Source organism: Aegilops tauschii, chromosome 2, assembly GCF_002575655.3.
Source record: "Aegilops tauschii subsp. strangulata cultivar AL8/78 chromosome 2, Aet v6.0, whole genome shotgun sequence".
NCBI classification, from domain to species: Eukaryota; Viridiplantae; Streptophyta; class Magnoliopsida; order Poales; family Poaceae; genus Aegilops; species Aegilops tauschii.
This window is the reverse complement of record NC_053036.3, coordinates 29,864,692-29,878,717: the sequence shown is the minus strand read 5'-3', so window position 1 is coordinate 29,878,717 and position 14,026 is coordinate 29,864,692. Positions and strand designations below refer to the sequence as shown.

Sequence of the window (14,026 nt, the reverse complement as noted above, 5' to 3'; positions counted from 1 at the left end):
CCGGAGAGTCGTCTCGATCATGTCTGCATGTCTCCCGAACCCGTAGGGTCTACACACTTAAGGTTCGGTGACGCTAGAGTTGTAGAGATATTAGTATGCGGTTAACCGAAAGTTGTTCGGAGTCCCGGATGAGATCCCGGACGTCACGAGGAGTTCCGGAATGGTCCGGAGGTAAAGATTTATATATGGGAAGTCCTATTTTGGCCACCGGAAAATGTTCGGGATTTTTCGGTATTGTACCGGGAAGGTTCTAGAAGGTTCCGAAGTGGGGCCCACCTGCATGGGGGACCCACATGAACGTGGGTAGTGGGGGAAAGGCCCCACACCCCTGGTCAAGGCGCACCAAGATCCTACCTTAGAAGGAATAAGATCATATCCCGAAGGGATAAGATCAAGATCCCTAAAAAAGGGGGATAACAATCGGTGGGGAAGGGAAATGATGGGATTTCTTTCCCCCACCTTTGCCAACGCCCCAATGGACTTGGAGGGCAAGAAACCAGCCCCCTCCACCCCTATATATAGTGGGGAGGCGCATGGGAGCAGCACCCCAAGCCCTGGCGCCTCCCTCCCTCCCGTGACACCTCTTCCTCCCCGCTTGCGCTTGGCAAAGCCCTGCCGGGATCCCGCTACTTCCACCACCACGCCGTCGTGCTGCTGGATCTCCATCAACTTCTCCTCCCCCCTTGCTGGATCAAGAAGGAGGTGACGTCCCCGCTCTGTACGTGTGTTGAACGCGGAGGTGCCGTCCGTTCGGCGCTAGGATCATCGGTGATTTGGATCACGACGAGTACGACTCCATCAACCCCGTTCTCTTGAACGCTTCCGCGCGCGATCTACAAGGGTATGTAGATGCACTCCTTTCCCTCTCGTTGCTAGAAGACTCCATAAATTGTTCTTGGTGATGCGTAGAATTTTTTTAATTTCTGCAACGATCTCCAACATAATTTTTAATTTCCATAAGGATGTTCTAATAAAGTTGATCGTCTTTAATATACGGTCTTTGGCCTTCTTGCAAGAGAAGGGAACGCAGGTAAAGGATGATGAAAACAACCCACGCATAGAAAGTTAGAAACTAAAACTGTGTATATGTCCAGAACACCACACGACAAAATCCACACCAGTAAACGATATTTGGCATTTAAGGCCCAGTTATAGATGTTTCCGTACGGGGCACACCCCCCCCCCCCCCCCCCCCCACATAGTAAATGGGTCTGATCATAAATGGTAGAAACTGATTCCGGTTTTGGGAAGCTTCTGACTGTTTTTCAGAAGCTTCCAATAGGGTTTTTTTTCTTATAGTTTTATGTTTGTTTTTTTTCTATTCCATATTTGCATTCTCTTTTTCTTTTTGTTCGTTGTTTTAATTTTTTGAATGGTTTTTAGGTCCGTGAACTTTTTTCAAATTGAGAAACTTTCTCAAATTCATGAACATTTTCAAATCGTGAACTATTTTCAAGTTCATTTTTCCCTTCAGATTATGATCTTGTTCAAATGCATCTTTTACAAACTTATTTTTTAAATTCGCAAGTATTTTTCAAAATTTCAAAAAAAATGTATATATGCAAAATAATTGAATTTACAACTTTTTAATCTATAGAAAACCAGAGGGTCGTTTGTTTTGCTGAAAACGAGTAGTTTTTTCTTAGAATAGTAAGCCAGACAGGCAAGTGAGTCTAGCCAGGCGTAGCACCAAGTTGGGCCACGGCCCGCCATGCTCGCATGCAAGAGGCTAAAAGACTCTAACGAGACGCGGATGTTATATCTTGCTTATAGCAAGACTACCTGTAATTGTTATGGGCATGAATAAAGTTACAGGTGTTTATAAAAAAAAGCAAGACTAGCATCCGTCTCGCCTAAAGGGCTCACGCGTATAGGAGGGACCCGTTAGCGATGTCACTTCCTCACTAGTTCAGTCGCTCGCTCGTTTTTGGTATGGCTCGTAAAAAAGTGTTGGCACAGTTTTCAAATAATGTTCTGTATCATACATTTGTTTGAATGGGTATTTAGAAAATGTTTAACATGTATAAAAAAGTTCAAAACAATATTCGAAAAATGTTATTCAGGTATTTAAAAATTCTCAATGTATATAAAAATGTTTTATATGTATAAGAAAATGTAAAATGTATATTAAAAATGTAGATATTAAAAAAATGATAATCACGTATTTTTTTAAATAAAAAATGTATAATTGATTTTTTCTGATATGTATGAAAACTGTATAATGCATATAAAAAACGTGGACATGTGTCGGAGAAAAAGAAAAAAGAAGATAACTTGTTAAAACCATATAAATATAAATGCAGAACCGGCCCAAAGTCAGTGAGTTGGGCTGACGTGTAGCCCGGCGGGCGCTCTCCTCCTCCCCCCTCCACGTCTCTCTCCGCCAAAGTCCAAAAAACCGTGTCGAAGCGCGCCGCTGCCGCCAGCCGCCACAAAATTTTGCTCCCCTTTCCCGCCAGCGAACACCAAACCCCCTCTCCTCCTGGCGCCAACTTTCCCTCGCTCTGCCTCCCTCCGCGCCAGGCATCCTCCTCATACATACGCCGATATCGGGAGTCGAGAAGCAGAGTAGGGTTCCAGTTCCGACACCGAGATCTCCGCTCGCCGCCGCCGCCGCTCCCTCCGTCCCTCCCTCCTCAACCTCAAGGTCAGCGCCTCCCCTGACGGAGCGGGCGGTCGCCCTCTTCCAGTTCGTCACCGGCCGTCCCGCGGCTTTTTCCTCGATTTACCCGGGACCGGGGGTTCTTCAGGTTCAGGTACCGGCAGGGTCCAGATCTGTGTTTATTTTTCGCGTCTCAGGCCGATGAAATGAATCGTAGCAGATCTGTGTGTGGGCTGCGTTGACTCTCAATCTGCCATAGTTAGTACTGCTCCCTCCGTTCCAAAATAGATTAGATGACTCAACTTTGTACTAACTTTAGTACGTAGGGAGGGAGCGAGTACGTAGCAAGCACTCTAGGCGGGTGGGTGGGTGGGTGGGTCATGGACTGACAGCAGGCTCTGGAGGCACACTTCTTAGCTCAGAGCAGGGCGGCTTGTCGAGGAATTCGTGATTATTGACTGTTTTCTACTTGTAAGATTGATGCTGCAAATTTGATGGATTTCCCTCTTGACGACCACAGGGGAATTCGTGATTTTTGATAATAAACGGCTGCAACTTTGTCCATTTCTATATAAATTGTCTGTTCCATGTTCTCAACTCATCCCCCCCACTGGAAGCACAGTTTATTTGTAGTACAAGATTTTACTTGTATGTTCTGTTTTTTTTTAATGTTGTGTTAAGCTATTTCTTCTTCTTCTGCTCTCTTACGAAGAACACACAAGCTAATTGCAATGTTCTCAAACATATTGTGATGCTTCAGGTATAAAAGATGCTTGCATGAATATCATAATGTGGTGTCTGTTTCTCAAAGATGACTTCATTTCTAGTGAAGATATTGATGCTTTTATGCAACATTTACTTGATTATAACAGCTGTTGTTTTCATGTCTGCAGGGATCCTTTTAACCTTCACTTCTCTGACTAGATTTGGCTGCAAATAAGGCACTCAATCTGTAGACTGTCATTTGGCCACAATGTCTGTAGATTTGGCTCACAAAATAGTTTCGACTCTCAGAAGATCTGAAAGATGCAAGAACACCCGTGTAATATACAATGATGATTATGAAGAAGATTCCGAGACTGAGATAACTGATTCTGAAGAAGTTGCCTCTCCTTCACCCTCAGAACTTAATGTTGCTTCGGTTGATGATAGTTCCGATGAAGAAGATTCTCGCAGTGTGTCTCGCAAGGATCGAAGAACTCGGTTTAAAGTTAAGAATAAGAAGGCTCCAAAAACTATTTCTGAAGGATCTGGCACTAAGGATCAGTCTCAGTGTGGGGGTCTTGGGATTGAAAGATCAAACGAGGAAGTTGATCTTGATGAGCCTCTTATTGCTTTGAAACAGAAGAAAGAAAAGATACCCCCTTCTAAGGCGAAAAGAAAGACGGATACATCATCTTCTCCACATGCTACAAAACTAGATACATCAACAAAGAGAGATGAAATTAGTCTTGTACAAACTTCCCTATTCGAGTCAAAACTGCATGACTTAGTGACACAGAAGCTTGAAAGAAGAGCTGTAGATCAAGAGCACTCGAGAATTGCTATTGGTGAGTATTGTTAGCCAAACAAAATACAATTCTTATATTCCAGTTCTTTGTTATCTCAATATTGAAGATCAATCCTCACAGCGACTTCTGTCATTCAGCTAGTACTTTTTTCTTGAAGTTTGCCTTTTTTGGATCGCTTTTTCATAAACATTGATATATATTGTTTTTGTTCTGTACTTGCAGAACACACCTGTGACCATTCATCTGTTGTGCTGCATCAGTTTCCCATCGAAGATAACTGTGGACAGCAGCCTGGTTTCATCACCCAACCAACTGAAGCAGATGTTTCTGAAGCCAAAGCGCATTTGTATGACAGTGTGGAACGGAAAAAGACTAATAACAATTTTTCTTCACTAGGTCCCATTGATGAAGTGAGCAACCATCATAAATCTTTAGATGATACAAGTAATTACACAGATGTGAGGTGCACATCGGTGGTCATCCAACCTGATTTATGTGGAAGCACAGACAGGATTTGCACTTCGCATGAGGAGGTTGTGCAGATGCTGGTGGAGGGTCAATTAGATTCACTAGTCTGCCATGGTGTGAAAACAAAGGATATATTACCGCATATGAATGTTGAACAAGCAGCCACAGGCTACAATTTTGCTTTTGATAAGACTCTTGATTTGGCTCATACTGCCAATTTTGACACTCAAGATGGGCGGCTAGAAAATATAGTTTATGGTGCTATGAATAATAATGTGCAGCGGAAGTGTTTTGAAACAAAAGCTTCTGTCGGAGTTCCAGATACTGCTGTGACTCCAACAGAAGTTTCACATAATGGTCACCTCTTACTTGCCAACATGGAGGGGTCGTCAAAGGATATGAATCACTTAAGTGGTACAGTGAATGTTGACATTTGTAGATCTGTTAATGATCAAGAATCAAGAGAAGCATATGTTGTTCAACAAAAGTTATTCCAGGCTTGTGTTAACATGGGCAAAACTGGACATGCAATATCAGATAGCTCCTCTAATCCTGAAGAAACACAAGAAATTTCTAATGGGCAAACTAGGGCGTCTGATTTTTTCATTGACGAAGGATCAATTGAAGATCATACTCCAAAAAAACTGTTGTCCCAGAGAAAGGTCTGCAGAGCTCTTTAAATCAAGTTTCAAAGAATAGTTATGAACTAGTTTCTCATCAAACTATCCTTCTATTTTCTTCAGATTATGTCACCAACTTCTCAGGAGAAGTTTTGCAATGCTTTGGCTGGTATTGATTTGTGTGGAGTCCAAAGGCTTGGTAAGCAATCTATGCCATCTGTAGTGTTTTGTTTTTTTTAGCAAAGTGGTTAATTATTATAGTATTTCTTATTGTTCATGTTACCATTGCTGATTTCAGAGAGAAAGATTAATCTTGAAGATTGTGATGCAAGTAATCAATCATTACCTCAGACAACAAACAAGCAATACCGATCTATATTAACCACAGACAGGAAACTTAAGAGCAGAACTTCTATCTCCTTTACAAGCAAAGGAGTTCTTAAGTCAACTGAATCCCCATCTCCTGAGCTGATAAGTTCATCTGTTCTTTTGGACACTGAGAAAGCTGTTGAGTTTTCACAAAGGCAGATGCATGATATGGAGAGCATTGCAGCAAATCTTATCAGGAGCTTGAAGCACATGAGAAGTTTAGTGGACGAAAATTTGTCGTCAGAAGCACATTCTTTGCTTCCCAATTTTAACACTGCCGAGGTGAGATATTATTAAATATAACAGTTACCTGTGAGCTCATTTGATTTTACTGCTGTGCAACTGATTGATGATACAACAAAATAACACAAAAAATTGTTGTTTGATGAAGTTACACCATATATTGACTTCGGAGCACAAAAAGATGTATTTAAGATTTGTCTTCTGTGTTCCTCTGTTTTTTCCTGTCAGCTGCTTCTATGTATAATAGTACATAATATAAGGCTAAAGCTCCTTCTGTTACTAGTAATTTGATGCTATGATCTGTACAAAGTTAGTTTCTTGTACAGCAGAATTACTATTGATTTACATTTGTGGTTCTCATGTAAACCATATGTTTGAACTGAAAAGATCACACGCCTTATCAATTATTGATTTACTCCTACTTAATATGTGCTTTCTCCTGTCTGTGCATTAATTAGCGCAATTCTACCTTTTTCCCTCTGAATTAGGTGGGACTTGTTTAGCTTATCAGAGCTTAAGATATTGTAAGATCATGAATTACTGTCTGAAGTTCACAGCTGCTTGATGAGTAGATGAGGCCCAACTCTAGTCTGGTCAGATATTTGACTGATATCTTACGATTATCATTCACAGATGAGAGCAGCATCCGAGGACGCATTAAAGGTGGAGAGAACTACAAGGAAATGGTTGACAATAATGAACAAAGATTGCAATCGTTTTTGTAAAATATTGGTTGGTATCTCTGCTTTTAAGATTGTTTAATACATAGTATTGAAGTGTTTTCTGAACTATCAGCTTACATTGTTAAAATCTTAATGACAGACACTAGAGGGAAAGAAGGCTGCTTCGCATCCAGAATTGCCGAGGAAACGTAGGAAGATAACGTTCGCGGATGAAGCTGGAGGAACGCTCTGCTATGTTAATGTGTTTAGTGATGTACAGACCTCCCCTTCTGCATGCGAGGGTGAGTCATAAACATTATTTGGGCTGATTGCATCAGGCAATTTTGTCGTAATAAGTTGATCTTTGACAATGAAGAATCAAACAAGATGGCCCTGTTTTTATTTTTTTCAAAAGAGAGATAGGCGGCCCTAGTCGGGAACCAAGTAACTGGGGAATGTTTCCCTCCCGCTGTATGTTTAGATGCTAGAGTCCATATGAAGTGGCTTCTGAAACTGTTCCATCAAAGCTCCACTTGCTGTAATTTGTAGACAAGAATCAACTTCTGCAATTTGATTGTACAACTGATTGTTTAGCCATGTGGATTCCTCTGTTCTAGCCATGACACTATGTTTGTGGATTCCTCTGTTTTAGCCATGACACTGTTTTTGAATTGCTGGTGCGCACTACAGGGGGTCAATCGTTCATCATTCAACAAGAGTGGTCTTGGGCTGAGAGTAGAAATACCGGTTGCTCAGGCCGTAACCTTGTTTCTTGTATACTTTATCTGTAAAAGTATTGTTCTGACTAGCTCGTTGAATTCAAAAGGCACTTCATAAAGTTGTGGGATCTAAATTGTGACAGCCAGTGGTTAGAGGGAAAACATGAGTTATCGCTAATTAACCAGAGTTAATTAATTCTTTTTTTGTGATTAGAGTTAATTAATTCTTAACGGTATTGATGATGATAACTAACTGTGCAGGGGTAGTAAGTTATTCACCCATGTAAATGTAAAAGAAAAGAAAATAGACATACTAAGTTATTTTTTTTTCATATTTAATAAAAAAACAATCACATGTGTGAATATGTGTAAGGATTTTCCTAATTCTGAGTTGAGTGAGATTTTTGATTCTCAGTCTCAATCAACTTTGAAAAGTGATACTTTAGTTTAGTAATAAAAGTGCAACTTCCAATTTTTTCTAGAAATGTATATGAAAAATTGCAAGATACACTTTTCACTGAATTAAAATTGGATTTTATTTTCTGGGTTGATTTGAATGTAAGAAAACCATTATTCGCAAAAAAAAAGACTGTAAGAAAACCAGTCAACCTGGACATAAACAAACCCTATGTGTAGCACCTAGAGGAGACCCAACGAGAGGAGCAAGCACACACCCCATATTTCAGTGCCATTATGGTTCCCTCGCCACTGTCGCATGCGCCGGCGACGCCATGCGGGAGGGGAACCATGATAGCTTGTTTTCGTGGGCGCTCAATAGTCTAGGTATCTTAGTTAGAATTTTGGTTGTCCATGACTTACGCTTTGGTGGTGGCGAAGGCAGGACGAAAAAGTTTCCTAGGCGGCGGTGGGAGGAAGGGGAGCCATGAAAGCTTGTTTCCACGGTTGCACAATAGTCTAGGTGTCTTAGATAGAATTTTGGTTGTATATGACTTCAGCTCTAGTGGTGGCGAAGGCAGGACGAAACAATTTCCTACAAATCTCCCATTGAGCAGTCATTCTCTTGGCTATCGGTGTTGGATCTTGTAGTCGGTGTTTCTGCCGTGTCGGGTCCTTCGGATCTGGGCGGGGGCTTTGCGTGTCCTCGTGTTGGTATTGTGGTAATGTGGTCTTCTTCCTGCCTTTTGTGTTGGTGGTGTTGCACATAGCTATAGCGGCGTCGGTGGCGGAAGGCCATCCCTTGGGGTCTGGTGTTATGTGTTGGGGAACGTAGTATTTTAAAAAATTTGCCTACGACCACGCAAGATCTATCTAGGAGAAGCATAGCAACGAGCGGAGAGAGTGTGTCCACGTACCCTCGTAGACCGAAAGCGGAAGCATTTAGTAACGCGGTTGATGTAGTCGAACGTCTTCGCGGTCCAACCGATCAAGTACCGAACGCACGGCACCTCCGCGATCTGCACACGTTCAGCTCGGTGATGTCCCTCGAACTCTAGATCCAGCTGAGGCCGAGGGAGAGTTTCGTCAGCAGGACGGCGTGGTGACGGTGATGATGAAGTTACCGGCGCGGGGCTTCGCCTAAGCACTACGACGATATGACCGAGATGGAAAACTGTGGAGGGGGGCACCGCACACGGCTAAAGATCAACTTGTCTGTCTATGGGGTGCCCCCCTCCCCCGTATATAAAGGAGGGAGGAGGGGAGGGCCGGCCGACCCCTATGGCGCGCCCCAAGAGGGGAATCCTACTACGACTCCAAGTCCTAGTAGGAATCCACCAAGAGGGAGAGAGGGGAAAGGAAGGAAGAGGGGGAAGGGAAGGAAAGGGGGGCGCTGCCCCCTTCCCCTAGTCCAATTCGGACCCAAGGAGGGGGGGGGGGCGGCCAGCCCCTCCTGGCCCTTCCTCTCTTCCCACTAAGGCCCATTAGTTCTCCCGGTAACCCCTTCCGGCACTCCGGTTTTATCCGAAACTCTCCGGAACATTTCCGATGTCCGAACAACATGGTCCAATATATCAATCTTTATGTCTCGACCATTTCGAGACTCCTCGTCATGTCCGTGATCTCATCCGGGACTCCGAACAACCTTCGGTACATCATATCACATAAACTCATAATACCAATCATCATCGAACGTTAAGCGTGCGGACCCTACGGGTTCGAGAACTATGTAGACATGACCGAGACATATCTCCGGTCAATAACCAATAGCGGAACCAGGATGCTCATATTGGCTCCTACATATTCTACGAAGATCTTTATCGGTCAAACCGCATAACAACATATGTTGTTTCCTTTGTCATCGGTATGTTACTTGCCCGAGATTCAATCGTCGGTATCCTCATACCTAGGTCAATCTCGTTACCGGCAAGTCTCTTTACTCGTTCCGTAATGCATCATCCCGCAACTAACTCATTAGTCACATTGCTTGCAAGGCTTATAGTGATGTGCATTACCGAGATGACCCAGAGATACCTCTCCGACATTCGGAGTGACAAATCCTAATCTCGATCTATGCCAACTCAACAGATACCATCGGAGACACCTATAGAGCATCTTTATAATCACCTAGTTACGTTGTGACGTTTGATAGCACACTAAGTGTTCCTCCGGTATCCGGGAGTTGCATAATCTCATAGTCATAGGAACATGTATAAGTCATGAAGAAAGCAATAGCAATAAACTAAATGATCATAGTACTAAGCTAACGAATGTGTCTTGTCCATCACATCATTCTCTAATGATGTGATCCCGTTCATCAAATGACAACTCATGTCTATGGCTAGGAAACTTAACCATCTTTGATTAACAAGCTAGTCAAGTAGAGGCACACTAGGGACACTCTGTTTGTCTATGTATTCACACATGTACTAAGTTTCTGGTTAATACAATTCTAGCATGAATAATAAACATTTATCATGATATAAGGAAATATAAATAACAACTTTATTATTGCCGCTAGTGAAGGAAATATGCCCTAGAGGCAATAATAAAGTATTATTTATTTCCTTATATCATGATAAATGTTTATTATTCATGCTAGAATTGTATTAACCGGAAACATAATACATTTGTGAATACATAGACAAACAGAGTGTCACTAGTATGCCTCTACTTGACTAGCTCGTTAATCAAAGATGGTTATGTTTCCTAGCCATAGACATGAGTTGTCATTTGATTAACGGGATCACCTCATTAGGAGAATGACGTGATTGACTTGACCCATTCCGTTAGCTTAGCCCTCGATCGTTTAGTATGTTGCTATTGCTTTCTTCAAGACTTATACATGTTCCTATGACTATGAGATTATGCAACTCCCGTTTACCGGAGGAACACTTTGTGTGCTACCAAACGTCACAACGTAACTGGGTGATTATAAAGGTGCTCTACAGGTGTCTCCAAAGGTACTTGTTGGGTTGGCGTATTTTGAGATTAGGATTTGTCACTCCGATTGTCGGAGAGGTATCTCTGGGCCCACTCGGTAATGCACATCACTATAAGCCTTGCAAGCATTGTGACTAATGAGTTAGTTGCGGGATGATGTATTACGGAACGAGTAAAGAGACTTGCCGGTAACGAGATTGAACTAGGTATCGAGATACTGACGATCGAATCTCGGGCAAGTAACATACCGATGACAAAGGGAACAACGTATGTTGTTATGCGGTCTGACCGATAAAGATCTTCGTAGAATATGTGGGAACCAATATGAGCATCCAGGTTCCGCTATTGGTTATTGACCGGAGAGGTGTCTCGGTCATGTCTACATAGTTCTCGAACCCGTAGGGTCCGCACGCTTAAAGTTACGATGACAGTTATATTATGAGTTTATATGTTTTGATGTACCGAAGGTTGTTCGGAGTCCCGGATGTGATCACGGACATGACGAGGAGTCTCGAAATGGTCGAGACATAAAGATTGATATATTGGAAGCCTATGTTTGGACATTGGAAGTGTTTCGGGTGAAATCGGGATTTTTCCGGAGTACCAGGAGGTTACCGGAACCCCCCGGTAACTTAATGGGCCTTAGTGGGCCTAGGTGGAAGAGAGGAGAGGAGGCTAGGGCAGGGCCGCGCCCCCCTTCCCCCCCAGTCCGAATAGGACAAGGAGAGGGGGGGCGGCGCCCCCCTTCCTTCCTCCCCTCCACCTCTTCCCCTCTTCCACTCCTAGTCCAACAAGGAAAGGGGGGGAGTCCTACTCCTGGCGCGCCACACCTCCTAGGCCGGCGGCCTCCCCCTTGCTCCTTTATATACGGGGGCAGGGGGGCACCTCTAGACACACAATTGATATACGATATTTTAGCCGTGTGCGGTGCCCCCCTCCACCATATTACACCTCGATAATATCATAGCGGAGCTTAGGCGAAGCCCTGCGTCGGTAGAACATCATCATCGTCACCACGCCGTCGTGCTGACGAAACTCTCCCTCAACACTCGGCTGGATCGGAGTTCGAGGGACGTCATCGAGCTGAACGTGTGCTGAACTCGGAGGTGCCGTGCGTTCGGTACTTGATCGGTCGGATCGTGAAGACGTACGACTACATCAACCGCGTTGTGTTAACGCTTCCGCTTTCGGTCTACGAGGGTACGTGGACAACACTCTCCCCTCTCGTTGCTATACATCACCATGATCTTGCGTGTGAGTAGGAATTTTTTTGAAATTACTACGTTCCCCAACAGTGGCATCCGAGCCTGGTTTTATGCGTTGATGCTATGCACGAGTAGAACACAAGTGAGTTGTGGGCGATATAAGTCATACTGCTTACCAGCATGTCATACTTTGGTTCGGCGGTATTGTGAGATGAAGCGGCCCGGACCGACATTACGCGTACGCTTACGCGAGACTGGTTTCACCGTTGCGAGCACTCATTGCTTAAAGGTGACTGGCGGGTGTCTGTCTCTCTCACTTTAGTTGAACCGAGTGTGGCTACGCCCGGTCCTTGCGAAGGTTAAAACAGCACCAACTTGACAAACTATCGTTGTGGTTTTGATGCGTAGGTAAGAACGGTTCTTGCTAAGCCCGTAGCAGCCACGTAAAACTTGCAACAACAAAGTAGAGGACGTCTAACTTGTTTTTGCAGGGCATGTTGTGATGTGATATGGTCAAGACATGATGCTATATTTTATTGTATGAGATGATCATGTTTTGTAACCGAGTTATCGGCAACTGGCAGGAGCCATATGGTTGTCGCTTTATTGTATGCAATGCAATCGCCATGTAATTGTTTTACTTTATCACTAAGCGGTAGCGATAGTCGTAAAAGCAATAAGCTGGCGAGACGACAATGATACTACGATGGAGATCAAGGTGTCGCGCCGATGACGATGGTGATCATGATGGTGCTTCGGAGATGGAGATCACAAGCACAAGATGATGATGGCCATATCATATCACTTATATTGATTGCATGGGATGTTAATCTTTTATGCATCTTATCTTGCTTTGATTGACGGTAGCATTATAAGATGATCTCTCACTAAAATTTCAAGATAAAAGTGTTCTCCCTGAGTATGCACCGTTGCGAAAGTTCTTCGTGCTGAGACACCACGTGATGATCGGGTGTGATAGGCTCTACGTTCAAATACAACGGGTGCAAAACAGTTGCACACGCGGAATACTCAGGTTAAACTTGACGAGCCTAGCATATGCAGATATGGCCTCGGAACACAGAGACCGAAAGGTCGAGCGTGAATCATATAGTAGATATGATCAACATAGTGATGTTCACCATTGAAACTACTCCATCTCACGTGATGATCGGACATGGTTTAGTTGATTTGGATCACGTAATCACTTAGATGATTAGAGGGATGTCTATCTAAGTGGGAGTTCTTAAGTAATATGATTAATTGAACTTGAATTTATCATGAACTTAGTACCTGATAGTATCTTGCTTGTCTATGTTAATTGTAGATAAATGGCCCGTGCTGTTGTTCCGTTGAATTTTAATGCGTTCCTTGAGAAAGCAAAGTTGAAAGATGATGGTAGCAATTACATGGACTGGGTCCGTAACTTGAGGATTATCCTCATTGCTGCACAGAAGAATTATGTCCTGGAAGCACCGCTAGGTGCCAGGCCTCCTGCAAGAGCAACACTAGAAGTTATGAACGTCTGGCAGAGCAAAGCTGATGACTACTCGATAGTTCAGTGTGCCATGCTTTACGGCTTAGAACCGGGTCTTCAACGACGTTTTGAACGTCATGGAGCATATGAGATGTTCCAAGAGTTGAAGTTAATATTTCAAGCAAATGCCCGGATTGAGAGATATGAAGTCTCCAATAAGTTCTACAGCTGCAAGATGGAAGAGAATAGTTCTGTTAGTGAGCATATACTCAAAATGTCTGGGTATAATAATCACTTGATTCAACTGGGAGTTAATCTTCCGGATGATAGCGTCATTGACAGAATTCTTCAATCACTGCCACCAAGCTACAAGAGCTTCGTGATGAACTATAATATGCAAGGGATGAATAAGACAATTCCCGAGCTCTTCGCAATGCTAAAGGCAGCGGAGGTAGAAATCAAAAAGGAGCATCAAGTGTTGATGGTCAGTAAGACCACTAGTTTCAAGAAAAGGGGCAAAGGGAAGAAGAAGGGGAACTTCAAGAAGAACAGCAAGCAAGTTGCTGTTCAAGAGAAGAAACCCAAGTCTGGACCTAAGCCTGAAACTGAGTGCTTCTACTGCAAGCAGACTGGTCACTGGAAGCGGAACTGCCCCAAGTATTTGGCGGATAAGAAGGATGGCAAGGTTAATAAAGGTATATGTGATATACATGTTATTGATGTGTACCTTACTAATGCTCGCAGTAGCACCTGGGTATTTGATACTGGTTCTGTTGCTAATATTTGCAACTCGAAACAGGGGCTACGGATTAAG

General features: G+C 43.3%; 1 protein-coding gene across 1 annotated transcript; it reads left to right on the top strand.

The window, feature by feature from the left end:
* Nucleotides 1-2,402: 2,402 nt before the first annotated feature.
* On the top strand, nt 2,403-7,072 carry LOC109767623 (uncharacterized). Its single transcript, XM_020326365.4, has 7 exons — nt 2,403-2,756; nt 3,496-4,152; nt 4,336-5,243; nt 5,325-5,400; nt 5,500-5,852; nt 6,447-6,545; nt 6,636-7,072. Exons 2-7 carry the CDS (start codon nt 3,576-3,578, stop codon nt 6,786-6,788), a joined length of 2,166 nt encoding a protein of 721 aa, XP_020181954.1. The 5' UTR covers nt 2,403-2,756; nt 3,496-3,575; the 3' UTR covers nt 6,789-7,072.
* Nucleotides 7,073-14,026: the final 6,954 nt, after the last annotated feature.